Source organism: Mus pahari, chromosome 9 (assembly GCF_900095145.1).
Source record: "Mus pahari chromosome 9, PAHARI_EIJ_v1.1, whole genome shotgun sequence".
Lineage (NCBI taxonomy): Eukaryota > Metazoa > Chordata > Mammalia > Rodentia > Muridae > Mus > Mus pahari.
The window spans coordinates 92,137,451-92,147,952 of record NC_034598.1 but is presented as its reverse complement, the minus strand read 5'-3'; the positions used below and the strand labels follow the sequence as shown (position 1 = coordinate 92,147,952).

The window sequence follows — 10,502 nt, the reverse complement described above, 5'->3', positions numbered from 1 at the left end:
GGCTTACTCACTCCACACTCTTACTCGGTTCTGGTTCCCAACATTCTTTGAATAGCAGCCGCGGCCTTTGGGTCGGGGGGGCGGTTCCGAGCAGCGAGTATGTTGTACCGTCCAATTAGGAGCTCTCACTTTGCGGGGACAACAGGCACAGGTTGCCGGGGCTGCGCGGGGACTGGATTTTTGCTTTGTCATTCTGACACGAGCAGTTCGCCCGCCTACTAAGAGCAGGGCGTGGCTTCCTGGAGCCACTAGGAACCCGCAGCTCTTTATCCTCAGTTTGCTTCCGTCAGGCCTCGCTTCCACGCGGGAGGTGCGGGACGCCGACACCGCGGGGCGAGAAGAGCTGGTGTCTTCTTCTTTGCTCATGTAAGTTCTATGTCAACGTGGAGCTGACCGCTGAGGACCTGGGATTCCCGGGACGGTCGCTGGCGGGCCTGGGAGCATCGCTCCGGGGTGGTGCTTTGGAAATGTCCGGGAGAGGATCGTTTAATGTGTGACTGAGCGGGCTGGGAACAAGCTAGGTAAGCTCTTAGAAGGGTGCAGAGGACAGGTCGGGTCACAAGCTTCAGGATATGAGGACTTGAGTCTGGCCCTTGTCTGCTGGTGCCTGGCAAGCTACCAGAGAAAGTGGGTATTCTTTGTAGAGCAGTGATCTTGATATATATATATATATACTGTGACGAATATGTACATAGTTTAAGGAGTTTCATGCCTTTACAAATGTTTCCACTTCCTAAGCCCCACGAAATTCCTTGGAATTGTCAATCGCATGTTTCCAAGTGGCTTGCCCTTCTTGACCCAGGCAGTTAAACCGGGCAGCTGGGACTACAGCACAGCTAACCGAAGGAGGCGGTGCAGGCTAGTAAAGAGCAGAGACAATCCTGCCTGGATTGAGTCCCGCCTCCAGTGTTGACCGGCAGCTCGAACTTGCCCAAGTTGGTTGACAATATGTAGCTCGGTTTCCCTTACCTATGAAATGGACATGGTAATATGGTAATACATCTAAAAGTACAGTTGTGAAGACTAAATGTTTATATATAGCACTTTGTGTGTAAATATGTATCTCACTGTTGGTACTAGTACTGAATATGCTTTTAAGTGCTGGTGTCAGTGTATTATATATGATATACTGATACCACACACACACACACACACACACACACACATTCATTCAGCTGTGGGCTACCTTTTTAATAGTCCCAGACTTTTCCGAGTTCACTCCTTTGTGAAATAGGACCATCCTCCTCTGATGTCATCCAGAGAGGATGGATAGCGTCTTTGTGGGCCTTCGTTTTGCCCGCGGTTTCAGATTCCAGGAAGCCCTGGGTGTTGCATTCACCCAGCGCAGCGATCAAAAGACCACGCAGTGTTAGTGTTAGGTGGCCGCGAGGCTGGTGTCTGTAGCCGCCCTGCAGAGCTTTTCTGAGTTCTGGTGGTCCTGGAGTCTAGCCCTGCCCGGCTGCTTGCGGGTCGGAGTCCACGGGCGGGAGTGACCGAGGACGCGTGGCGTCCCGGAAGCTCCGCCCGGAGGAAGGCTCACTGCCGCTCTGCTTTGTGCCACAGAGGGCGGCGGGGCCTTGCAGCGGCGCGGGCGAGCGGAGAGGCCGTGGGAGGCGGCGAGTCAGCTGAAGGCGCGACTGGTGGAGGGCGGCCATGGTCCAGCCCTAAAGGTAGGAGCTGCGCTGGTCCCCGATCCCCGGCGGCCTGGACACTGCAGGCTGCCGTCCCACGTGCTCAGATCTCTGAACCGGGAGGAGCCAAGCCAAGCCAAGCCATTTCTTCTTTTGTGCCCTTTGCTCGGGTTTTCCCTCTTACATTCTTAAGCGTCAGGGTGAATAGCATGGGGAAGTCTTGAGACAAAATGCTTACCCCTTCCTCCCTTACCAGGCCGCCCCATCACCTTCTTCTTAATTCTCAGAGGCATGGGGTACTAAGAAACACAGGCTCCGGGAAACAACCAGGAGTCCCCTGGGTTGAACTTGTTTCCCATCAGGCTTTTCTTTATCTAGCTCAGAGTTGAGTGGATAGAAAGGAATCTAGATCTACCCTTCTGTGGCAAGTATGCTGGGCATCTTTTTCTGGTCCCTCGGTGGAGGGGTTACAGCCTGCAGAATTGCAAACATGTATGATGAGACACCAGGCAGTGTGTTGAAGTCGAGGACATTGTGGAGTCTGTTCTGAACTTCCCTATTTGGATCCTGGGGATCAAACCCCAGTCTCCACACTTGGTAGCAAGCGCCTTCCCTTAGTGAGCCATCTCACCAGCCCCGCTGTGATTTTTCAAAAGTAAAATATACTGAAACATTTGCTTTCTTAGTAAACCTGAGGCCTGCTAGGCTAAAAACACTTAGATGTATGTGTCATTAAGAAGAACATTAACAATTACTTTGTATTTTTATTTAGTCTTCTACAAGAAACATTTTTGAAGAGTGAATATAGGGAATGGAACTAGACTTCAAAGGCGAATAGCAAATGGGTGGGAACTAATTAAGGGAGATAAAAGGCTTTACCCTCAGTTAAAGCACTTGCTCCTCTCAGACCTTCTTCAGTTTTCAAGTTAAATTACAAAGACCTGGCAGTGGTCTTGGGGGTGGGAGCTCTGCCTGTGTTGTAAGTGTATATTGAGAAGTTACAATCATTTGATTCTCCATAACCTTATCCTCCGCTCTTGATTTTTAACATCAGTGGGATGGGAGTTAAAAAAAAAATGCCTTTATAAGCTTTGGGATGAACTTTATTGTAGTGTTTCTCTAAAAATAGTTTCCGAGCCATGAGTGTCCTTTGTAACCTGTACTTCCTATTTGCTACATATATAGAGCTTAAGTAAACCAGCTGTTCTGTGTCCTACTTTCTCCTGGTTTTAATGAGTGTTAAAAAAAAAAAAGAAGTGGACAGAGACAGAACAGGCAAGGTGACTGACTGGCTTGAGAGTCTTGAGCCACTTGCTAGCCTCAGCGAGCACATTATAGATGAGAGAGGGAGATCTACGGAAGGATTCAGTGGGCACAGCTGACTTTTTTTAAGATTTATTTATTTATTTATTTATTTAATATATGAGTACACTGTAGCTGTACAGATGGTTGTGAGCCTTCATGTGGTTGTTGGGAATTGAAGCCCTGCTTGGCCCCGCTTGCTCCAGCCCCAAAATTTATTTATTATTCATAAGTACCCTGTAGCTGCCTTCAGACACATCAGAAGAGGGCATCAGATCCCATTACAGATGGTTGTGAGCCACCATGTGGTTGCTGGGAATTGAACTCAGGACCTTTGGAAGAGCAGTCAGTGCTCTTACCTGCTGAGCTATCTCACCAGCCCCCACAGCTGACTTCTTAAGGGGGAGCTTTTTTCCTCCTTTTTTTTGGTGCAAGTGCCAGGATTGAACAGGGCTGTAAACATTCTAGGTAAGTGCTCTAGCACAGAGGTATATCCTCAGGGCAGCCTTTAGTGGGTAATGCTGGGAGTGGAACCCAGGGCCTCGCACATAAGCAGGTGTCCTACCACTATATTCATAGGTAGTCCTTTTTTCTTCTTGTTCTTCCTTCTCCTCCTCCTCCTCTTCTTTTTTGGAAGCAGTTTCTCAATGTAGACCCCATGTGGCTTTGAACTTAACTATGTAGCCTAGGCTGGCCGAGGAACTACCATTTATCTCTTGCCTCTGCCCTTTTGAGTGTTAGGATTTGTGGGAGGGTACCACCAGGTCTGGCGGCATTTTATTTTATCTTTAAGTTGAGATTACAAGGACCAGAATTTATAGGCTTCCAGAGGTTTTTAATTTTTTTGTTGCATCTATCTGTGGGCATGTGTGCCATGGTGTATGTGTGAAGGTCAAGGGACAACTCTTTCTCTCCTTCCGTGGCTCTGATTCCAGAGTTTTGAAATTGCCTGTGTAAATGCCTCTCTTGATGCCACAGAGAAGAGCGGGCTCAGTGAGTGGAAAGGTACCCATTGGAATACTACCATAGTTAAGCCTTCAGTAGTATCGTGGTGATAAGATTAACAACTGGCTGAATGAGACTTGGCTCCATTAAGACAATAACAGAAGAGGTAACTGGCAGGCAGTGAGGCAGACTCACATCCAAGCAGATGGAGCCCAGTTGTGGTCAGTCCCTGGGCAGGCAGTCTCAAGCCCGCCCTATAAGGTTAGCCACAGCCTGCCTCTAGCTGATTAGCCATCAAAGAAGGATGCTCATTTCTTCTTGTCTATATCACTTCAAGCTTCTAAGGCCTCCCACCCAGAGCTCTCCCTCCTTCCCTCCCTGCCCAGGGCCGTCTTCCTCATGCCTGCTTCTTGCTGCCTGGTCTGCTTCCAAGATAAAGGGCTCACTTTTTCAGTTGTCATGAGCCTTCTTGGGTCAGGGCCAGCCTGGTTTTCTTTTACATCATCTCTACTCCCAAGCTGCTGTAAGCTGGGAGTAGTTAACACCTGCAGTTCCTTAGATTTCCCTGCTCTGCTGGGTTCGTTCAGTTCCTGTCCAGACCCACCTTTCCAGGTGAGCACCTCTTTAGAGAAATGCATTGTTTGGCCAGCTACTTGTGTAGTTCCCACAGCAACCCTACAAATCCTTCTTTCTGGAAAAGAAGGAATCCTGCCGGAGATAATTTTCTGGCTTGCTTATGAATGTGGAAAGGTAGGCTTACTTTATGTGCCTGTGTTCTCAAGGGTACGCTAGTAACCGGAGCTAAATGGAAATGCCCAGTACTGACAGTAACAGTTGTTTGTGAGCTGGATTCTAAGTTCTCACAACTGCCTGGTGAAGGATATGGTGGCATCCAGTATTGCAGGTAAGGTAAGAAAATGAAGACCTCCATAGTTACCGGAGTACACAGCTGGCTACCAGGCAGAGGCAGGGCTGCGTGCCAGACCACCTGCCTACAGAGCTCACTGTCTTTCCTGGCCCACGGGACAAGTTATTCCGTGGTTCTGAGGGGGATCAAGCCTAAAGGGGGAACAGGCAAGAGTGAGGGAGAGGGAGGGGGGACTATGCTTCCTTTATTGAAGGCTAAAAGCCCACTTTTTAAGGCATACAGAGAGAGGAGATGGGGAGGGGTTAAAGCATGATCAAAAGAAACAGTGAAGGACAAATGGGGGGGATGCTGACTGCAGGTGTGAACCTTCCTGTGATTTATCTCAGAGTCCTGGCACCTGTCTCTGAAGTCTTCCAGGGTGTTTGTTTTGGGCAACTCTGGCTGGATACCTTTTGACAGCCCCAGGTGTCATCTCAGGGCAGAGATCAAATGATTCCCAGGGCAGTCTTGGGTGGAGAGAGATTAGAGCAACCTTGGGAATGAGGGAGTGGCACAGCCCTTAACAAAGGACCGTTTGGCTACTAGGTGAGAGCTGTCAAAGGCCTGGTCTATCTCAGCCTGGGCTCCAACAACTGTCTGCCTCGCTCACTTCTCTGCTGACTACTTCTGAGACACGCCTGCTCTGCTCTGAGTCTTGTGCTTGTGAGTCCTAGCACACTGCTGGCATGGAGTGGACGGCCATTCATTTGAAGCTTACAGGATGAGACGTCATTCCCCTGTGCCTACCACATCAGAAGGATAAAACGCTTATCCATCTCTCATTTGTCCTTTAGCTCTTCATATGCATTCTATAAATTAGCACTTCACTCATCTCCTCATTCCGTAGATATTCTTGAAGTGGCTGGGACATAAAGATTCACTTAAGGGAGTTAACTTTGAAGGTTCTGGTTTCATTGAAGGTGGGTTGTCAGACACGAAACTCTGAGCTGTTCAGAACTGGTTCTGATTAGCACATTGGGAAACAACTTAGAATTGTATCTGATAGTCACAGTGCCTTTAGCTTGGCGTGCAGTGCAGGTGGAGTCTTTGTCAGAAAGAAAGAGGCCACTTTAGTTAACCAGGACTGTGCTGTCAGCACTAGGCTAGGCCTTACCCTGTTATCTCTGACACAGATCTGCATGATAACATACACACTTAAAATACTTTTGTTAGGACTTAGGGGTAAGCTGAGTGGTACAGAGGGATTGCCTGACTTGCCATGGCCCTGGGTTCAATCCACACCACCACTAGAAAATGCATGCTGTCTTAGTTAGGGTTTCCTTGCTGTGAAGGGACAACATAACCATGGCAAAGTCTTAGAAAGGAAAAGAGTTAATTGGAACTGGCTTGCAGTTTCAGAGGTTCAGTCCATTATCACCATGGTGGGAAGAATGGTAGTGTCCAGGCAGACATGGTGCTGAAGGAGCCCAGAGTTCTACATCTTGATCTGCAGGCAGCAGAAGGAGACTGACTGTGTGCCACACTGGGCATAGCTTGAGCATAGGAAACTTCAAAGCCTGCCCCACAGTGACACACTTCCTTCCACAACACCAGATTTCCTAATAGTGCCATTCCCTATGGGCCAAGCATACATATGGGGGCATACCCATACAAACCNAAAAAAAAAAAAAAAGGAGCCAGGCAGTGGGCAGTTGTGGTGCATGCCTTTAATCCTAGCACTTGGGAGGCAGAGGCAGGTGAATTTCTTGTGCATTGGAGGTCAGCCTGGTCTACAGATTGAGTTCCAGGACAGCTAGGACTACACAGAGTGGAATATGAAGGAGACTGATTTTGTAAATGAGGAAACTCAAGTATATGGAAATTACAGAAGCATTTGTACATTTAAATGTGGATATGTGCACGTTGAGTATAGAGGCCTGTATGTACATCCTCAGCCTAAAAATATTTTTCTTTTCCTAAAACCTAGAACAATGAAAAAAAAAATCACTGCTTTGTATAATAAATGCAGTAAGTATGTACTCAGTAGTTAAAACCACTGGTTATATAATTTTTATTCTATATATTATAATTCCCATCTTATAAATGAGGGACAGTGGTGGCTTGCAGATTTAGCACCTGTCTGAGTTAATACTAAGTAGATAAAGACTGGGGCACAGGCTTTTCTTCCAGCCAACTTTTAAATTTTAAATTATGCGAATGCCTGTATCTGCGCTTGTGTGAATGTATCCCAAGTGTGAGCAGTGCCTGCAAAGGCCAGAAGAGGTTGGATTCCTTGAGGTAGAGTTAAAGGAAGTTGTGAGCCTCAGTCCTCTGGCAGAGCTGCAAGTGCTCTTAACCTCTGAACCGTGCATATCTCCAGACCCTTCAGCCCGTTTTAAAAAAATTGAAAATGAGTATTGTGAGTATGTTAGGCATGAGTACCATGGTCTGTATGTCAAGTTTTAAAGACAGTGTATGCTTAGACAGGAGTACCATGGTCCGTGTGTGGAGTTCAGAGGACAACGTGTGTAGGCGTGAATGCCATGGTCCGTGTGTGGAGTTCAGAGGACAAGTTTGTGGAGTTGGTTCTTTCGCTCACGTTGAGTGGTTTGTCTTTTCGGAGGTTTATTTTTAAAAGTATGTGCATGCACACATGATTGCCAGTGGAGGCTAGAAGAAAGTGTTCGATCTGGAGTTACAGGCAGTGGTTATGAGGTACCCTGTGGGTGCTGCTGAACTCTGTCACTCTGTCACTGACGGAGTGTGCCCCCCAGGTCAAGCTTTCTGTGGTGTGAGTTGGGTATGCGCAAGTTGAACTTAGAAACAAAACACTCCTCACATTGTTAAATCACTGTGCACTGATAACTCCAGCCACTTAATTGTTCAATGGGTCACTGGTGTGTGGTTCCCAAAGCGTATTATTTACCCAGTGGGTGATAACACAGGTGGTACGAGATGGTACTAAAACTCTTCTTCATAGTTTGCTCATCTTGTAGGATTCAGATTAACCCCCTCTGTACTGTACAAAAGCATTTAGCCTTTGGCAGACTTCCAGATGAACAGCTCCCTTGAAGAATCCTGCCTGCCCACTGCTCTTCCACCCTTGAGTGGAGATGCTTCTGAGATCGTGCTTTTGTGTAGTGGGGGTGGGGTTAGGGGAGAAGCATCCTTCATGGTGTGAATTAGCATGTACTTCCCTCTAGGCAAAAAAGAATGCTGGGCTTCTGCCAGAGCCTGTGCTGGAGGTGTGGTCTCTGTGAGCTGTGGGGCGGGGTCGCTTGCGCATGGGCAGGAGGCTCTGTTCCAACGGCTTTCAGTTGCCATCGAATAGGCTTTCAGTTGCCATCGAATCGGCTTTCAGTTGCCTTCGCATCGCATCGCATCGCATCGCTACGGTTGATAGTAGCCCTTGGAGAGCTGCTACCTGCGCACCACCACTATGTTTAAAGAAAAATGTTTCCTTATTGGAGGCAGAGAGAAAAGAGAAGAGCTGGTCCGGAGCCTGGCATGGCAGCACCTGGTGAAGCAGGGGGAGGAGGAGGAGGAGGAGGAGGAGGAGGAAGAGGAGGAGGAAGAGGTGGTGAAGAAGGAAGAGGAGGAGGAGGAAGAGGCAGTGAAGAAGGAAGAAGAGGAAGAGGAGGAGGAAGAAGAGGAGGAAGAAGAGGAGGAGGAGAAGGAAGGCTCAGACAGTAGCTCCGATGACCTAAGCCCCGAGACCCCCTGCATGCATCCAGACCTCCTGGAGCTGGCGGTGGATCGAGAGAAGTGCCGCAAAATCCGCAGGCAGTACCGGCAGCTCATCTACACTGTGCAACAGAACCGCGAGGACATTGTGAACACGGCCAGCGACTCACTGACTGAGGCCCTGGAGGAAGCCAATGTGCTGTTTGATGGAGTGAGCAGAACCAGAGAGGCAGCCCTCGACGCCCAGTTCCTGGTTTTGGCCTCGGATCTGGGTAAAGAGAAGGCGAAGCAGCTAAACTCCGATATGAGCTTTTTTAATCCCATCGCCTTCTGCGATTTGCTGCTGGTGTTTGTGGGCTTCAGTTGTGTGGAAGAGAAGCGTGAGGGATTTGGCAACTGCGATGATAGCATGGCTCTTTCCTTCTGGGGCATGTTGCACAAGGAAGCATCCTCCTGGATGCTGCAAGCCGAAACGTTCCACTTCATTTTTGGGTCATTTAAGGCAGAACGTTCTGCACGAAAGCCCCGGCTTGGACGTCACAAAAGAGCTTGCAAACTGGAAGGAAGTGGAGATATGCCTACAAAGTTGAGGAAACTGGATGTGCATGCTAATCAGGAGACGACAGAAAAAGAAGTTGAGAGAATCTTGGGATTGCTGCAAACCTACTTTCAAAAGTACCCCGATACTCCAGTATCATACTTTGAGTTTGTGATTGATCCAAACTCGTTCTCTCGCACTGTGGAGAACATCTTCTATGTGTCTTTTATTATTAGGGATGGCTTTGCAAGAATAAGGCTTGACCAAGACAGGCTGCCGATTCTGGAACCAACTAATGTGAGCCAGGTGGATGAAGAAAGTGAGTCCTATTTGTACAGCAGGAAACAAGGCGTTATATCTTTGAGTTTACAGGACTGGAAAAATATTGTCTCCACTTTTGAAATTTCAGAGGCTATGATCAAAACCTCATATTAAAGATTTTTATTCATAGTGTATCTTGAACTAACATTGCAAAATGGAATCTAAATAGAAACACAAACTAGTAAACTATTTTTAAGAACAAATGAAATTGTCTACTGTGCAGTGTATTTTACTGGATAAGCTAATAAGGTTGTAATCTTAAAAGTTCACTATCATGCTTCTGGGAAAGTTTTTTTTTTTTTTTTTTTGAAATACATAGGACACTCAGTAAGCTCCTGAGTTTCTTAGAAAGAATTAACCAATTTGCTAAAAAGAAAAACCAGAACTCACTGTGATACTGAATTGCTTTTTCTGACACAGCAAACTAAGGGTAAGGGGGCTTTTCACCAAGCTGGGGCAAGAGTGAGAACAAGACAAGAAGTCAGTAGTATGAAGACTAGCAAGTCCCAGGTGACATGCTTCCTTTCACAAAGTGGATCTCTGTATTCTGAACGTTGTTTTTGATAAATGAGTTTAATGAAAGTGTGTGTGAAAGTGTAAGTCTGAAGCAGTTAAGTCTTGAAAGCTAGGCCCAGAGTAGATAGTAGGGGAGGTATCCTGGCTTGGTTTTGAGACAGGGTCTCCCCATGGAACCCTGGCTGTCCTGGAGCTCACAGTGACCTGCCTGCACCTGCCACTGCCTCTCACCACACAGGGCGAGAAGGCATTCTAGGGAAGAAAACAAGGTCAGATCTGTGCAATTGAGACAAGTCACGACACGAGAGCTGTGCAGATTTATAGAAAATTTACACCTGACTGTGAAGCAGGTTGGAACCTCCCTGCCCTCACCAGTGTTCAGAGGTAGACAATATTTTTTATCACTCCCAGCTGCAAGCCTTATCTTTGGCTAATCTTTCACCACTCAGTGTCATCATGATTTTTACTAGCAGAGTGTCCCTCTGTACATGTAACAACTCTGTTTGTCCCAATTAACCTTGCTTTCAAAAAAAAAAAAAAAAAAAAAAGGCCCAGGGGTTTTGCTCTGTACCTGGCCTATCTAGCGAGAAGTCTCCATCCACCCCTGGTGCTTATGCCCCACATGCCCAGTTTCTTGTGGACTTAAGTTGGAAACAAGGTGCTGATTGGAGTAGTTGGGCTGGCATGTAGCCTTTTGCTTCTGAAAGATCTCATCAGA

General features: G+C 47.4%; 2 protein-coding genes across 4 annotated transcripts in view; both read left to right on the top strand.

Annotated features, from left to right (window-relative positions):
- The first annotated feature begins 263 nt into the window (after positions 1-263).
- Txnrd1 (thioredoxin reductase 1) overlaps positions 264-10,502 on the top strand; it is a 40,015-nt gene continuing 29,776 nt past the window's right edge. Inside the window, exons 1-2 of one of the 2 annotated variants that reach the window (XM_021204699.2) lie at positions 264-366; positions 1,564-1,670. The gene's annotated coding sequence lies outside the window, so the exon portion shown is untranslated. The remainder of the gene's footprint in view (positions 367-1,563; positions 1,671-10,502) is intronic. The other variant, XM_021204700.2, reaches the window with a different exon arrangement.
- Positions 8,019-9,400, top strand: Eid3 (EP300 interacting inhibitor of differentiation 3). 2 transcript variants are annotated; one of them, XM_021204702.2, is made up of 2 exons: positions 8,019-8,245; positions 8,315-9,400. In XM_021204702.2, exons 1-2 carry the CDS (start codon positions 8,165-8,167, stop codon positions 9,380-9,382), a joined length of 1,149 nt encoding a protein of 382 aa, XP_021060361.1. In that variant the 5' UTR covers positions 8,019-8,164; the 3' UTR covers positions 9,383-9,400. The 2 variants fall into 2 exon arrangements, with proteins under 2 accessions (XP_021060361.1, XP_021060360.1); XM_021204701.2 differs by having other exon boundaries at positions 8,019-8,302; positions 8,357-9,400.

Excerpts from the sequence above, each read along its gene's own strand:
- Eid3 (XM_021204701.2), top strand. The coding sequence starts at position 8,165 with ATGTTTAAAGAAAAATGTTTCCTTATTGGAGGCAGAGAGAAAAGAGAA. Across the intron at positions 8,303-8,356 it reads AGGAAGAGGAGGAGGAAGAG|GAAGAGGAGGAGGAAGAAGA; the intron begins GTGGTGAAGAAG and ends AAGGAAGAAGAG.